At 39.4% G+C, this 18,249-nt stretch overlaps 1 protein-coding gene across 3 annotated transcripts in view; it reads left to right on the top strand.

Moving 5' to 3' along the window:
• Window positions 1–18,249, top strand: part of GRHL1 (grainyhead like transcription factor 1) — a 65,981-nt gene that overhangs the window by 25,493 nt on the left and 22,239 nt on the right. For all 3 annotated transcript variants that reach the window (XM_081313693.1, XM_081313694.1, XM_081313692.1), the window contains exon 9: window positions 17,716–17,874. In XM_081313693.1, the coding sequence (XP_081169819.1) occupies window positions 17,716–17,874 (159 nt within the window). The remainder of the gene's footprint in view (window positions 1–17,715; window positions 17,875–18,249) is intronic.

The raw sequence follows: 18,249 nt of genomic DNA, 5'->3' as shown, positions 1-18,249 counted from the left end.
TTTGTGGGCAAAGGAGGAGGTGATTAGGGGATGGGCATGAAGCGGTTCCAAATCTTTATTGCTAAATAAATATTCCCCCCTCATCATGTAAGCCTGATGTGTTTATCCTTCCAGTACGTCAGCATATGCTGATGCTTAAAATGGCACAATTATGAAGCAGATATCAAATGGCAAGGTTCCCTGCATGGCAATCTAAAACATGGTATTAATTGTATTGCCCTTTTTTTTAACTGAACTACTTTTTTAGGAGTAATTGAAATTCAGTAGTCACTGGAGCCCAAGTTGAAAGAACCACCTATTTGTTCATTTCTGCATCATGCAAATTCATCTGGTGTGCCTCTTAAATAAACTCTGAGAACAGGTAGAAATACGCCAAAGTCTAGCAAACAAATAATCCATCTTGATAGGTAGCTGCAGGATGCTTGAAACCTTCTAAATGCTGGCAGAATATGTAAGTGTTACACTGTAAGTTGATAGTGGAAGGAGCATGGGCATCGATGACCAAAAATGTACATGTTGCACTGCAATTCTATACATGCCTATTCAGTGATAAGCTATTGTACATATTATATGAGTCTTACTATAAGTTGGAGGTAGTGGTACAAGTTTGCATGTGGACAGTCTAATCCTAAATTATGTGTGCATATGTAACATGGCAAACATAATTCCTGTGTTCTTTTGTTTCATGTCAGCTAGAGTGAGACCTCGCAAGATGGTGGATAAGGGTGAGATGATGATTCAGAGCCTTTGAGAGAAATGAAGGGGTTTGGGCTTCATGTCATCAAGGTTGTCCCTACGATGTCCCAGGATCAATCTATCAATTGCTTAGTACCTGTCAGGTGTGAAGAGTCAAGACCACACATTAAATTCTAGTTACGCTGATTTATTGCTCATGCCTATACATAGGAATCTAGTCAACTAACGTTCAGCACTAAATTGGCACTAGTAAGGGTTAATGGAATTCAAGAGGGGTTGGAGTTAGAACGTAAGGATTCCAGGCTGATTCCTCTCTTGACTCTGCCCTCAGGCTATGCCTGTCCTTCTCCTATACTACCAATGAACATACTGGTAGCAATCTTCTCTCCTCAAACATTCTCTAGGTATATTGATAAAATCGAGATAGTTGAGACACGTCATTATACTATCCTAATGTCCTTAGATGAAGTAATTAAAATAGCTGTTTGTTATAGTGAAATGTATATAGTGGAGTTTTATATACATAGGTTGGCCTAATTGTAAAGACTCATAGGAGCAGTCCATTGATCCTTTTTTGGAGAAATATGGCCTTCACTTCAAAAAAGAATGATGTTGAACATCCTTTCCCATTTTCTGTTTCTATATTTTGCTGAAAGTAACAATCATCCTTGACTATATTTTCTGGCTGGGAATTATAGGAATTGTGATCGAATAGTTTTGGCGTCAAAGTATTAGGAAAGGCTGCTGCAGAACAGTTATAAATACTCCCCTTTTCTTTTGTCAAAATGACCAAGTATATATATATATATATATATATATATTTTAAAAAGGGATTCTAATTGAGTTTGATCTTATAATATTATCAAATAGCAGGAAGCAAAAACCATTTCCCATAACTATTTTGGACTGCTGTGTTTCTTATTTAATCTTTTCCTCCTTCTTCAGAGAGAACAGATTTGACAGTGATTCTTGATCAGATTACTGGTAGACAGAGCAGCAATTCTTTCTTAGCACTCTGATCTTATCAGGAAGAGATCTAGCCAATTTCCACGATTTTCATTACATGGTTCATTTGACTGCTCCATTTATTTATTTTTAATTACCAGACAAAGACTTTTATGTGGTGCTGTGGTGCTGTGAAAGTAGAGAGAAAAGCTGAGTTTAAGTGAGGTCCTTACTACATTTCTTGTGTGGCAAATCACAATAACTACATTTCTTGTGTGGCAAATCACAATAACAAGTTTTGCATTAAAGGATATTATGAATTGGCTGGAAAGCCATCATTTAGTTTGGAGAAACTTCATTTAACGCCATTGTTAGATTGGCACCAATGTGTGACAGGTATGAATTCAGTGGTGCTTTGGAGATGAGTGGAAGAACCAGCTAGGAAATAAAAATATAAGCAGTCCTTTGAGATGAGCTTGATCTCCGTATAGGCTCTTGGCAATCATCTGGAAATGGTTTCTTACTGCTTTCCTTCTGAGGTGTTTATTTCGGACTTCTCAGCTTAGCCTGTAATCCTTAGCTTTCCTAATGATCTCCTGCCTAACTACTAAGTAAGTTACACCCCACTTTGCCTTTTCAGAATTAGTCACAAGTCAACTGGGTTACAAAATGGAGAGTAGAAGGGAAACAGATATAATATGAATTAATTAGAAAGGAAGGTCAAAGGACATACTGAGAATAAAAAGAAATCAGGAAAGATTCATGACAGTCCATAGGGCAGCTTACACCAAGATGCTATCCTTGAGGGATCTAGCCAGCACCAAGTTGAGAAAAGCAATTCTGTAAAAATAAATATGAACATATTTATAGCCTGGTTCTTAAAGTGGTGTACAATATTGGTCTTTTCCACTCTCTTCTTCCTCCTCAACTATTCCCACTTTTCTCATTACAAGGTTTGTATCTCAGGGCCATTTGGCATCTTACAGCAGATTATTGCTTCATCATTTTGTAGTGGGTTTGAAAACAAGCCCACAGTACTCTCATTTTTCTAAACAAAGTTGCAGGTTTCCAAATAATTAGCCTTAGGTGACGCTTGTGGCAATAAGCTTCTAAAAATGTATGGAGTAAAAGCTAGGTTGTCTTTCTCCTTGAAATGTCTTCTGTTGGTGAATTCTTGAATGGTGGGCTCCTTAGCTTTGATAAGCTTCTTTGTTAGCTTCTTTGCAAAGCTAGGGGTAAGAGAGGGATAAAAGTGTTGGAATATATACCATCACACCTGTTTATATCTATCTCATTGGAGAAATGAAGCTATTACTCCAGATGATTGTCGTCATCAGTTTGTCAATGTCTAAATTGTAGATCTTGTTGTGTGTTCTTTTGCCCAGCAGAGGGTGTGTGCAAATCAAAAGACCCTTGTTGGAAAAGACCATCACACCTGTTGGAAACACAGACTGGGAAATTCTATATCATAGGGTGCTGCAAACGGCCATAAATGGCAGGCGGTTGCAGAGTGCCCAAAATGCAGTCACATGATAGGGGTGGGGGGGGGTGGGACTCGGACATACATTTGGATTTGGGTTATAAGTAGCTTTTTCAGAGTCCATTGGAACTTTGAATGATCACATTTCAAAGACTACTTATGCAAGCCAAATTCCATTCCTTAGTACAAACTTCGTAAGAGAAAAAAAACTCCACACCATGTTAAATAGTGATTATATCATGAAGAGAGCCAATTTAGGGTAGTGGTGAAGGCATCAAGTTAGAGATTTGGAGTTCTACTCTTGCCTTAGTCACAGATCCAGCTGGGTGATACTCTCCTGCAATCCTAGGCAGAAAAAGGTCATGGCAAGTCACTTCTGAAAATCTTGCCAAGAGAATTGCAAGAACTAGTTTAGGCAGTTGCCAGAGTCAACACTGATTCAAAGGCAATCCCCGTCCAAAGGAAAAGAAAAGAGAGAAAGAGAAAGAAAGAGAAAGAAAGAACCCTGCATATGTTATAGTAATTGGCTCAGTGGGTTAGGACGCTGAGCTTGTCGATCAGAAGGTCGGCAGTTTGGCGGGTCGAATCCCGAGGGCCGCGTAACAGAGTGAGCGCCTGTTACTCGTCCCAGCTTCTGCCAACCTAGCAGTTCGAAAGCATGTAAAAATGCAAGTAGAAAAATAGGGACCACTGCGGTGGGAAGGTAACAGCGTTCCGTGTGCCTTTGACATCTAGTCATGCCGGCCACATGACCACAGAGACGTCCTCGGACAAATGCTGGCTCTTCGGCTTTGAAACAGAGATGAGCACCGGCCCCTAGAGTCGGAAATGACTAGCACGCATGTGCGGGGGAACCTTTACCTTTACCTTTACATATAACAAAATCCAACCTCTAGTTAATAGAAAGAATGATCACTATGGTATGTATAAAAACCTATATGGAATTCCTATACCTACAAGTCATTAAATTTATCCCATTACAGGGTACTGTATCATCTTATTTTTAGACCCAAAATCCTTTTCAAAAATAGATAAATTAATATGCTGGACCCATTCCTTAAAATAAGGAAAGTGACTTTCTTCTGTAGCTACATAGAATTATCTTCTTCATTGTACCCCACTTAAAAGAGTCAAAGTCTGCATGAGATGACAAATTGCACGATTTAGAATATAGTTCAGTATCATATTGAACTCCTTAAATACCACGTTTCTTTCCAAAGTTGTATTAATATAGGTATTAATTTGAAACCAAAACAAAGCTGTAACAGAACAAGACCAAATCATGTGAGTTAAAGAATATTCAAATTTCTTAGACAGCCTAAGACAGCCTAAGACATCTGCTGATCATCCCTTTTTACTCATTTTAAAATAATATTTTAAATTTAATTCTTAAATCATGGGGAATGTATTTCACCTTTTTAAACAAATGGACCTATTGATTTCCCAAAATTGGATATTGTAATACAAAAAGCAGATACAGAGTGGGGCAGAACAGAGACTTCCCCCCTCAATGGGGCCCACTATCACTTCTTCCAAAAACTCCTTTGCTCGGCATGTGGTAGAGGCAACTGATAGAATTAGGCATCATCAGCCACAAATCTCATCCTCACTGTTAGTGTTTTTCTCTTGATTGTGATGGCATCTTAAACCAGTTACTTCAGACTGGAGAAAGTATAGCAGATTGGACAAAGTTAGCCAATAGATTGGCTGGCTGGTGAATTCTGGGAGTTGAAGTCCACATGCCTTAAAGTTACCAAGGTTGGAAAAACCTGAAATAGGGAAAGAAGAGACCAAAGATTCCAAGATAGTGCAACACATTTTGCTTATTCCTTGCAGCCCAGAATAAACTTATCTTGGGTTGGCAAAGAGAGCCAAGAGTCTGGCTGTGTGGGAGAGAGCAGGAAGAAAGGGAAGGAGTTCTTATTTAAGAGGCACTGTAGCCTGATATGGAAAAACCTCTTATTTTTAATCCCTCCTTCCCAATAGTTGATCTACCACTGTAAGCTTAAAAATGAAATAAAATGGATCTGACTTATATTACCAATTAGCCATTGGGCTGAAGTGTGTTCTTGCAGGCACAACCTTGTGTAGAAAGATTTTCAGAACGGCATGGAAATCCAGAAAGCAAATGGGAACTGCTAAGAGGCTAGAAATAGCTCAGACTTTCATATTTTCATGGCCAGTATCACTGATCTGACACAGATGACTTGGCTGCCTTAGGGACAAATGCATCACCCAGACAAATGGCTTTAGTGGATTATTTGTATTCTCTATAAAGCTGATTGAGGAGTCACCTAAAAATGGTTGCAACCACACATCTTATTGTGCTTTAAGTTTATCTGTTACCACTGGGTGGATTTGGAATCCAGGTTTATAATTTCCCACAATTTTTCTTATCAATGCAATGTTGAATCCTTAGAGGTACATTCAGAGGAACCAAAGGACATGTCATGGCCCAGTGGATTGGCAAAATGGCATCTTTGCTGGGCTATTAGTGTTTAGGATTTTGGCAACTGCTCCCCAGTATTAGTCCTGATCCCAATTAGAAGAATTCAAGTTTCACCCTGTGGCACAACGGTCATCCACAACCACCTATTATTATGCTATACAGGCAGTCCTCGACTTACGACCACAATTGAGCCCAAAATTTATGTTGCTAAATGAGACATTTGTTAATTGAGTTCCTGCCCCCCATTTTACAACCTTTCTTCCTACAGTAGTTAAGTGAATCACTGCAATGTTAAGTTAGTAACAAAACTGTTAAGTGAGTTTGGCTTCCCCACTGGCTTTGCTTGTCAGAAGGTTGCAAAGGTGATCACGTGAGCCCGGGACACTTCAACCATCATTAATATGAGTTAGTTGTCAAGTGTCTGAATTTGATCATGTGACCATGGGGATGCTACAATGGTCACATGTGTGAAAAATAGCCATAAGTCACTTTTTTCCAGTGCTGTTGCAATTTCAGTCACTAAACAAACTGTTGTAAGTCGAGAACTACCTGTACATATAGAGGCGACTCCAACCAGCCTGTGGCACAGGGTGGGTAAGTTATGACTAGACAGAAAGTTATGACTATGACAGAAAGCAGGACAAGAAGCAATGGATGGAAACTAGTCAAGGAGAGAAGCAACCTAGAACTAAGGAGAAACTTCCTGACAGTTAGAACAATTAACCAGTGGAACAACCAGCCTCCAGAGGTGGTGAATGTTCCAACACTGGAGGTTTTTAAGAAGAGACTGGACAGCCATTTGCCTGAAATGGTATAGGGTGTCCTGCCTTAGCAGGGGGTTGGACTAGATGACCTCCAAAGTCCCTTCCAACTTATTATTATTATTATTATAGTTGGCAGGCTGGATGAGACCTCCAGTGATGTGGTGGCATCATCAAATAAAGTGGGCCTAACATTTTCTTTTCACCATTGTGAACACTTAAAGGTAGAAATTAGAACAATTCCTCTCTCAGAGGACCACTGCTCCAATTTTCATTTGTATTTGACTTTAACTCAAAAATTGTACTGGTAAAATTTAGCCATTTTGCTGATCAATGTGGCACAGTTTGGGAGTTTTTGTTCAATGGAGGGCCTGAAGCAATGCAACTTCTCAGAGGCTTTCTGTTTTCATTCCAGCCCTGACCTTGGCACCAAAGAGAGAGGGGAAAAAATGTGCTGGCAAAATATGGTCATTTTGTGAATAGATTTCAGCAGTGCAGTCTCCAGAGAAACAGGATAGGATGCTGGAAACAGTTTCAGGCTTCTCCTCTGTGTTATAGAATTATTTAGAATCATGTAGGATTCTCTTAAAAGTAAAAATGGAGGAAAGCAGCTCAATCATTACAGTTAATATACTGATTATATCAATGCACTCCTTTAGATTATGAGGTCACTTACAGCTGTAAGGATGTTTTTTCTCGTGACACACTCAGTCACATGGATCTTCAAAATAAGGTGTTGCCCCTTTTTTCTGCAAAACCAGTTTGGTTAGGATGAAACTAGATGAGAGACATATGGATGAGTCAGTCACACTTGGCATTTGTAATAATTCAGATTGTAGCCTAGGCATTAGCAGTCTTCTACACATTTCCTTGGATATAAATTCTAATGTGTTCAGTGGAATGTGCTGAGAATAACCGTGCAGAGGATTGCAACCTCTTGTTCCTTCTTCCTTGTATTTGCAGTTCACAGCCTTCTGATCGTTGCTTTGAGTAGGTGATCTTTGTGCATTGTTCCCTCTTTTCCCATTTCCATTTGAAATGTAATTTTTTTTTAAACAAGGTAAAAGTTTCCCTGTCCAGTTGTGTCCGACCCTGTGTGTGGCGCAGTGTTCGTCTCTGTTTCTTAGCTGAGGGAGCTAGCATTGTCCGAAGACAATTTCTGTGATCATGTGATGCACATGGCTATATGCCAAAAGTGCATGGAACACTGTTACCTTCCCATCGAAGTGGTACCTATTAATCTACTCACACTTGCATGCTTTCAAACTTCTAGGTGTTAAGCAAAGGTTTTATTAGATTGCTCTCTCTTAATATGTTTTTGGGGACATCTGTTAACTTATGGCATTTTCCAGCTAAAGAACAAGTAAAAATATTTCCACATGCAAAGCAGTCTCTTCTTACTTGCCTAGGCTTACAGGTAGAAGGCCCAACACAAAAGAAAAATGGGATGATGAGGGAAGAGAAAAAAAATCAAATTCTGCCATAGTTTTAATATAGCAATCAAGCATCCATCTGGAATGAAAATAGTTAAAGAGCCGTATGAGCTAACATCTTAGCATTCAATGAAATGACCTGTTATCTTCCCAGGTTCCTCTCTAAAGAACTACAATCTTGTGAAATGGCTGGTGCTCTTCAAACTGAACCACTAAAAATCCTTGCTTATCCCTGATCTCTCTGTGCTGAATTCTTTTCTGCTGCTTTGAATCTCTATGTCTTAATAAAAAAGAAAAGTGCCTGATAGGATGCAGTTCCAATTATTTGGGATGACAAGCACCAAGAAACTGATAGCTAACCACAATATGTTTAATTAGCTAAAGCTAGTTAGCTTTCATAACTTTGCTCTTCTTAGATAATGAAGATGTATGAGAAGCTGCAGTTTAACCAGCTAGTAATCTTTTTTCCCTTATAAAGCACCTGTGTGTGCTTTAATTCTAGTCTAATTGCAACATGCTGCAGCCAATATAATCTCCAAAATGAGTAAGATTTATAACTCCCACCACCAAAGCCAGGCAACCCAGTTCTGTTCAGGTGTACACCAGGGAGAAAGCTTGTTTGAATTTAGCAAGGTTTAATCTCTGGAAAATATATGGCACAGTTTTAATCATAACAAATCAAATGTGTTTACTCAGAAATCAATCTTAGAGAATTTGGCATGACCTACTGTGTAGGATGTGTGCATAGGATTATCTGTGTATATATGCAATCCTAACTGATCGGTTTACTGAATAAAGCTTGCAACCTTTACTTCAACCAAGAGTGAGAAACAGCCAGGCCCAAGGGGTGGATTCTGGCCCAGGCTCTCTCCCATGGGCTGAACTTCATTTAAATTGGGGCAGGAGCCAAGCCCTGCATTGCAGGAATGAGGCATCAGGGCTTTGAAGCAACTTTCTTAGTTCCTTGAAACAGGCCTTGTAGTTCTTTCTTGCCCTACAGCAGGGGTAGGCAACCTCGGCTCTTTTATGACTCATGGACTTCAACTCCCAGAATTCCTGAGTCAGCATAGCTGACTCAGGAATTCTGGGAGTTGAAGTCCATGAGTCATAAAAGAGCCGAGGTTGCCTACCCCTGCCTTACAGTGAGAGGAGCACCTTTAAAGGCTGGATCCAAAGCAGTTGACTTCTACTGCCAGGGTCCCTACTACTGGTAGACTGACTACAGGATCAGCTGTCTGCACTTTCCTCCAGGGATAAAAGGCAGGTGTTTGCAGCTGGGCTCCCCTCAGGCCCTCTGGCTTGGCCCAGATTGTGAGCAAGACAAGGGAGGGGCCATGCGTCACCCAGAAGTTTCCCATAAACTGTGTTTATTCACTCACTCTCTTTTCATAGATGACAACATTACTCTGAGTGTGGGTTATATGAAAAGAATCTTCATAATTAAAGTTTATTTCAACAGTTCATGGCACTGGATTGTCAAATATCTTGCAAGCGCTATTTTTTTTATATAGGCTCTCCATCCTTCTTACTGGGAAACTGCTTGCCTGTATCTGGAAGACTCCAAATGGGTTTCCTCGCTATGAACAACAACCTTTGAAACCTAGTTAAGTGGGACTTGCTGGATAAATTCTTTTAATCGTATTTCTAAACTTTAATAACTCTTGTAGCTGCTGTCCCAAAAAAGAACCCCTCAGTTTTACCTCACATTTAATTGCATTGGCAAGAGAATTTTTCTGGTTGGTTGATTGTCTGTCTATATATTTATCTATCTGTCATCTGTCTATTATCTGTTCCCTTGTTTACCATGGGGATAAAACATTTTCCTCACAGTTAAGGTAGTTAATTTTTACTGAATATACTTGATTATTTTTCCTGTAACTTAACAGAACTGTCCCAAGTTCATTACCTTTTTCTTCAAACATTTAACCTCTAATAAATCTCTCATGAGCTGCTTTTGTTTTCAGACTTGGCCTCACAATCTTTTCCCATCAAATTTCCCTCAAACTAGAAAGTTTCCTGTGCTCCTTTCAAGAAGAACCAATTCAAATGGTCATTTTCCAATTGTCTGACAGATCTTTTCATGGTTTAAAAATCTCACCACTTACATTCCTCATGAGCTGTCTAATTGCTATTAAAGCCGTGACTTTACCTTCTGACCAATCCAAATTGACTTTTACAATATGTCAATCATTTTCCAAGTTCCAGCTTGGATCTTCTTTTCCTATCAATCCTAATTAAACCACCCTATTGCCTCCTGTCTATTGCAGACTAACAAAAATAGATTTCTGGTTCTCCGTCTATATTAAAATTCCTCTCAAAGGCTACTTATGGAATACAGTGATTGTTAATGAATATATTCTTTCAGGTTTCTCTTTGGCTGCTGCTAAAAAATTTTGTAGCCTAGATTGTATCAACTACTTCCTGGATCTGCTAAATGTACAAAATATCTCCCATGGAATTATCCACATTAGATCTGCTGACATGGTATTTCTAGGCAATTGGATAGAGGTACAGGAGTATAATTCCCATTTATTAAAACTCATTGAATGAATAATTCTCATCATTCTTAAGTGTGGGAAAAATATTACAAAGCGAACACACCCACTTACCTAGGCAGACTTATGGCATATTAATTTACCTCTGTGAATATTTTTCCCTTGCTGTTACAGATGCTGTTCTTCCATTAGGTTTTCACGGAATGCTGTGTATCTATGACTGTTTTCTTCTGGTAAAACCACTGTTCCTGTTTTACATATTACTATCTTGTGAGAGAGATGCTTTAAAATTTCGTAGATCTAATTTCTTTTTAGTTCGGCTACTTGCTCAGAATTGCTATAGGAACTTTCTGTGAGCTATATTGACAGGGAAGGGAGCTCCAGAAATTGATCAATCAATCAAACGTGTAATTATAGTCATAGACCTGCATAAATTGAAATCCCAGTACAGGTAATGTACAGCAGACGGGCTCACGTTTAGGGAAAGCATCTCTAAAGTTAAATCTGAATTGTGCATAGGTGTCCTTTCGAAATTCTCCACACGTTTTGAGCAGTAAAGTGATGGTGATGCTGGGGGTTAATTTGAATGATGGTTGTTGTTGTTTTTTTCCTTCTTGAAGAGGAATAGGAGTCATTCAATATTTTTTTATGGGAGGATTTATCAAGAACAGTGAGAGGGGCAAGCTTTGTTTAGTGTTTACTGGCTGTTCTTAAAAGCAAAAATGACAGCCGAACAACAGACTGATAGTTTTACCCCCTTTTTTGTTTGCTTTCTAATATTCTACTTGACCTCCCCGCAATGTCCCAAGAGAAAAATAAATGAGTATAATGAGACAAGAAATTTATGCTCATCTCTGCAGAAAATACTTGCAGGCATCTTGAGATATGTTGAACTCTTTAATTTTGTTGTTGAAATGTAGTATCTCTGGTTAATAGTGTGATAGAGTAGTGTATAAGCTTCTCTAAGGCCTCCTCTTTTCTTATTCTGTGAAGGATAATGATTCCATGCATGTAGCAGTTCTTATGTGCATGCATTGAGCAATTTTCCAATAATAAATGCCCTGTGGATATCTGAGTTTCTCAAGAATTGTCAGATCTGTCTGCACAAGTAGGACCTCAAAATGCATCAGCACGTACACTTGTATATAGTCTCCCCCTTCCTAAATCCGCATTTGAGGAGCAAATGATAGAAAATGTTTATCAAAACCCACAAGCCAATTTTCATATATCTAAGAATGCGGAATAGTCCTCTAAAACCAGTAAGACTGTCATAACAGGAATCTTGCTGTACAGGCTGTACAACTTCACCAGCTGCATGATTCTTCAGCAACTTTTGGGTGGGAAATACCTAGCATAGTCACCTAGCTTTCTTTCTTTTCCCTTCAAAACACAGATTCAAGATTCTTTCCCTACCCAAAAGCATCCATTTTCTTAATTTCACTTTTTTAAAAAAAAATTATGAGGCTATTCAAGTGACTCAAAATACTCCTATCATGTTTTGTTAATCCAATTTTACAAAAAGAAACGTATTTTAGATGGCTATCTCAAAGTTTGCTGAGACACCTCTCTTATCCTTGCTTTTTGTAAAGCACAAAAATGACCAGGAAAAGAGCTTATAATCACTACAAAATGTAGCATTTATAGTTGGCTTCTATTTGCAGACAAGGGGAAGACCTCAAAATGATTTGTCACTCTGATATTAACAAGACAGGTGGGCTTGCTTTCAGGCCTAGTAAGCGAGGGGACTGACACATATTTGGTTGTTTAGAAGTTTGCAACAAGGCCTTTGGAAAGGTTGCTTTGAGCAACAGGTTATAGAATATGGAGCATTTGGTTGACCATGTGGCTCTCATTGCATTCAAACTGGTAGTTTGTTTTTCTTCACAATGCCTTTTATGCCTTGAGTGATTCAAAACTTTGTCTCCCGGCCCAGCTTATTTAAGTTCAAAGAACCCGATATCAATTTTAATAGGTAATAATCCCCCAGATATTAGATCTGTTTTGTTTTTTCACTCAGTGCATGTGAATGATTATTGGAAATAAGAGGATGTGGCTTCTAAGGAAAAATGCATGTGCCCGAGTTGTTAGATATTATTATTGTGTAGCAGGATAGTGTGGTAGTTAAGAGTTGATACCGACTTGATAGCACATAATCAGTTAATCAGTGGGGTAATAATAACATGGAACTATACCACATATAGGGAACATGATGGCTCAGCAGTTAAAGATGCTGAGCTTGTCAGCTGGAAAGTAGCCTGGGTTTGAGATCCAAGTGCTGTGCAGTGGGGTGAGTTCCCGTCCTTGCACCAGCTCCTGTCCACCTAGCAGCTCAAAAGCATGCAGACGCAAGTAGATTAATAGGTACCACTTTGATGGGAACATAACAGCATTCTGTGTGCCTTAGCATATAGTCATGCTGGCCAAATTACCATGGAAGCGTCTTCGGATAATGCTGGCTCCCTTGGCTAAGAAATGGAGGTGAGCAACGCCCTCTAGAGTCAGAAACGACTGGACAGGGGAAACCTTTACCTTTTCTATCTATGCCACACATATTTTTGCAATTTTTCTCATTTGCAATACAGGCTGTTTTTTTAGAGCAGGGATTATTAAAAAGAACTTGGAGACATACCATTTTTTTTCCTCTGGTTCGTAGTTAAAAGCTTTTATGGTGTGACATACTTTACACAAAAATAAATTAGGAAATCTGTTTTGTGCTGCAGTGTCTGGTTTGTTCCACTAAGAGGCTCACGTCCCTCATACATCAGTTCTAAATTTAGTTTGAAGGAAAGCAGCAATGAAGTATATTACATTATACGTTACTATTATTGGGCTGATATTGCTTAATATTTGCTGTTGAGTGACAATTGCGTTCACATAGTGTGTAAAGAAACTATTGTCCTGAATCCTTGAAAATATGCCAAGGCAGTGCGTTTCAAAGAACGATTTTTTAAAATGTACCTTGAAGAGTTAAAAGCAGTGGGTGAGTCCATGAGATACAAGTATCTTGCACTGCCAGTTCTCTGCTTTTCTAGACTTCACACTTTTACTAAAAATAAACGTGAGGAGAAAAACCATTGAACATGTACAGTTGTGCAAGGTTTTCTGTTTCTTATGTGCATAAACCACAGCCAACTACAGAGTAATAGACAGAAATCTAAGCTGGTTCCCATGTTTAATTATTTGTATCCTATCCTTTTATCTCTTTTATTTGCTTTCTTTTCGTATTTTTTTCCCTAAAGTGTCTAATATATAAATATATATATAGAGAGAGCACGGACCAAAAAAATCTAAGTTGGTGATACATATTGTTAGGTTCATCAAGACACTAACCTCAGTTATTTTTCCGAATACCAGATGAGCCTTTGTTCAGTAACTGAGAACTATGTTTTTTAAAATCTGTAAGTGCACCTTCTGTGGGGTTAATATGTCCATTGCTACTTTGGGATAAAATCCTGAAAAGCCTTAGTCATACAAATAGGCCCCTGGTCTGCAATGTACAGATAACTAGACCTAAATATAACTATTTAATGTTTTTAACAAACCTGGGTAATTTATTTGAAGCAGAGCCACAGACAGTGAGGTGGAATTCCTGATGTCAAAATGCACAGTGTTCAGGCCTGGCTGAGTTATTTTGGCCTCTGAGGTTCAAAATTTCACAAAAAAACTTTTCCTGGGAGTGTAAATAGAACAACAGCAATCAATAACCTTGGCTGCAGGTTTGTGAGACCCAAATCACTTGCCAAAACCTCTCTCTGAGGAATAGAACACTATCTGTGTGCAACTCAGAAACTACAGGTGAAACTCGAAAAATTAGAATATCGTGCAAAAGTTCATTTATTTCAGTAATGCAATTTAAAAGGGGAAACTAATATATGAGATCGACTCATTACATGCAAAGCAAGATAGTTCAAGCCGTGATTTGTCATAATTGTGATGATTATGGTGTACAGCTCATGAAAACCCCAAATCTACAATCTCAGAAAATTAAAATATTACATGCAATCAAAAAAAGGAGTGTACATAGAACAATACTATGCATAGGTATAGTATATGCATAGGTATAGTATAGGTGGTACCTTGCTCAATAGTAGTAACTGTGAGAGGGATCTCGGAGTCTTAGTAGACAATCACTTCAATATGAGCCAGCAGTGTGCTGCAGCTGCCAAAAAAGCCAACACAGTGCTAGGCTGCATTAACAGAGGGATAGAATCAAGATCAAGTGAAGTACTAATACCACTTTACAATGCTTTGGTAAGGCCACACCTGGAATACTGCATCCAGTTTTGGTCACCACGATGTAAAAAAAGATGTCGAGACTCTAGAAAGGGTACAGAGAAGAGCAACCAAGATGATTAGGGGGCTGGAGGCTAAAACATATAGGGAACGGTTGCTGGAATTGGGTATGTGTAGTTTAATGAAGAGAAGGGTGAGGGGTGACATGATAGCAGTGTTCCAATATCTCAGGGGCTACCACAAAGAAGAGGGAGTCAAGCTATTCTCCAAACCACCTGAAAGCAGGACAAGAAGCAATGGATGGAAACTAGTCAAGGAGAGAAGCAACCTAGAACTAAGGAGAAACTTCCTGACAGTTAGAACAATTAACCAGTGGAACAACCTGCCTCCAGAGGTGGTGAATGCTCCAACACTGGAGGTTTTTAAGAAGAGACTGGACAGCCATTTGCCTGAAATGGTATAGGGTTTCCTGCCTGAGCAGGGGGTTGGACTAGATGACCTCCAAGGTCCCTTCCAACTTTATATTATTATTATTATATCGGACCTCTGAAAAGTATAAGCATGCATATGTACTCAGTACTTGGTTTGGGCCCCTTTTGCAGCAATTACTGCATCAGTGTGGCGTGGCATGGAAGCTATCAGCCTGTGGCACTGCTGAGGTGTTATGGAAGACCAGGATGCTTCAATAGCGGCCTTCAGCTCTTCTGCATTGTTTGGTCTCATGTCTCTCATCTTTCTCTTGGCAATGCCCCATAGATTCTCTATGGGGTTCAGGTCAGGCGGGTTTGCTGGCCAATCAAGCACAGTAATCCCATGGTCATTGAACCAGGTTTTGGTGCTTTTGGCAATGTGGGCAGGTGCCAAGTCCTGCTGGAAAATGAAGTCAGCATCCCCATAAAGCTGGTCTGCGGAAGGAAGCATGAAGTGCTCCAAAATCTCCTGGTAGACGGCTGCGTTGACCCTGGACTTAATGAAGCACAGTGAACCAACACCAGCAGATGACATGGCTCCCCAAATCAACACAGACTGTGGAAACTTCACACTGGACTTCAAGCATCTTGCAGTGTGTGCCTCTCCATTCTTCCTCCAGACTCGGTCCTTGGTTTCCAAATGAGATGCAAAGGTTGCTCTCATCAGAAAAGAGGACTTTGGACCACTGAGCAACAGACCAGGTCTGTTTTTCTTTAGCCCAGGTAAGACGCTTCTGACCTTGTTTGTTGTTCAGGAGCGGCTTGACAAGAGGAATACGACATTTGAAGCCCATGTCCAGGATCCGTCTCTGTGTGGTGGCTCTTGATGCACTGACTCCAGCCTCAGTCCACTCCTTGTGAAAGTCACCAACACTTTTGAATGGCCTTTTCCTGACAATCCTCTCCAGGCTGCGGTTATCCCTGCTGCTTGTGCACCTTTTTCTTCTACACTTTTCCCTTCCACATAACTTTCTATTAATGTGCTTTGATACAGCACTTTGGGAACATCCAACTTCTTTTGCAATTACCTTTTGAGGCTTTCCCTCCTTATGGAGGGTGTCAATGATGGTTTTCTGCACAACTGTCAGGTCAGCAGTCTTCCCCATGATGGTGATTCCTACTGAACCAGACTGAGAGACCATTTAAAGGCTCAGGAACCCTTTGCAGGTGTTATGGCTTAATTAGCTGATTAGAGTGGGACACTTTGAGCCTACAACATTGCACCTTTTCACAATATTCTAATTTACTGAGATTGTGGATTTGGGGTTTTCATGAGCTGTACGCCATAATCATCACAATTATGACAAATCACAGCTTGAACTATCTTGCTTTGCATGTAATGAGTCTATCTCATATATACGTTTACCCTTTTAAGTTGCATTACTGAAATAAATGAACCTTTGCACGATATTCTAATTTTTTGAGTTTCACCTGTAGACTAGGATAGGATAGGATAGGATAGGATAGGATAGGATAGGATAGGATAGGATAGGATAGGATAGGATAGGATAGAATAGAATAGAATAGAATAGAATAGAATAGAATAGAATAGAATAGAATAGAATAGAATAGAATAGAATAGAATAGAATAGAATAGAATAGAATAGAATAGAATTCTTTATTGGCCAATGTGATTGGACATGCAAGCAATTTTTCTCTGGTGCATAAGCTCACTGTGTGTATATAAACAGCAAGTAATAGGTCATAGATCATAAATCCTAGTTACAATCATTAAGCATAAGTTGTAAACAATTGATAAATCATAAGAAACCAATAGGAGAAGAGAGTGGGAAAGATGAGAAAATCAGAAAAGATAAGAAATGAGACAATGCTGTGGGAATTAAGTGTTCAGCGGAGTGATGACACGGGAGGGCAGAAAGCTGTTTTGGCATGCAACACTCTTTAAGAGGGCATTTGTCAGTTCTTGATATGGATTGACAGCATTGGGCTAGCAAGTCTAGATTGTTTGAAGGTGACTAAAATAATTCTGTAGGTCTCCTCCCAGATGGGAGTCTGTCATGCTTTACTCGGAGATACTAAGGGCTGAACTTGGGTCCAGTATGCAAGTCAAGTCACAACATCATAAACTATACTTTGGCTATTTCATTACAGTACACCACTGTCAAATAAAAAAATCAGCATAGGTGGTCCTCAATTTGCAACAGTTCACTTAGTGACCGTTCAAACTTACAATGGCCCTGAAAAAAGCTTTTCGCACTTACGACCATTGCAACACCTCCATAGTCACATGATTTATATTTGGATGCCTGACACCTGACTCACATTTATGATGGGTGCAGTGTCCTGCTGTCATGTGATCATCTTTTGCAATCTTCTGACAAGCAAAGGCAATGGGGAAATCAGATTCACTTAACAACCTGTTACTAATTTAACAACTGCACTTAACAAAGAGGGCAAAAAAGTTTTAAAATAGGGCAAAACTTACTTAACAAATTTCTTACTTAGTAACATAAATTTTGGGCTCAATTGTGGTCATAAGTTGAGGACTACCTGTATTGGATAGTAGAGCAGTGGACTGAACCAAAATGTCAAGAAAGGACATATCACTAATAGGGATGTTTCTACTCTATAGTTAGAGATGGGCTAGTGATGGATGAAGATGTCTCTTTGTCCTGATTTATGTATGATTACATTCAGTATATATTGGAGGGAAGCGATGTAGCACAATGGAAAATACTGAACTATTTTTCAGATCAACTTTAGATTTAGTTTATGCTTGGTTTGCCCTGCAGGTCTTCATTGCTGTGAACTGCCTTAGTACAGATTTCTCCTCACAGAAAGGTGTCAAAGGCCTCCCTCTAAATCTTCAGATTGACACCTACAGCTACAACAACAGAAGCAACAAACCCATCCACAGAGCTTACTGCCAGATTAAAGTCTTCTGTGACAAGGTAAACCTGTCCAAGTCCTTCTTGAATCTTTTGCTTCGGCCAAACATTTAATATAGCCACTCGGGGGGGGGGGGGAGACCAGGACATGCAAAGAAAAAAAACACCCAGCGATTTGGATAAAAAGATGATCGGCTATCTTTTGGTTCATTGGGGTTGGTGAAAGAGAGGGTTATTCCTTGATCATAAGGAGATGACCAGTGAAAAGATGCCAAGAGATGAACATCAAGTAACACAGTGTACTATGCACATACACTACATGTGGTCCACAATGTACAACCATTCATTTAGTGACCAAAGTTACAACGGCACTGGAAAAAGTGACATATGAACATTTTTCACACTTACAACCATTGCAGCATCTCCATTATCATGTGA

Source organism: Vipera berus, assembly GCF_964194415.1.
Source record: "Vipera berus genome assembly, chromosome: 1".
NCBI classification, from domain to species: Eukaryota; Metazoa; Chordata; class Lepidosauria; order Squamata; family Viperidae; genus Vipera; species Vipera berus.
The sequence above is the reverse complement of the archived record's forward strand: the minus strand, read 5'-3'. Positions and strand labels throughout refer to the sequence as shown.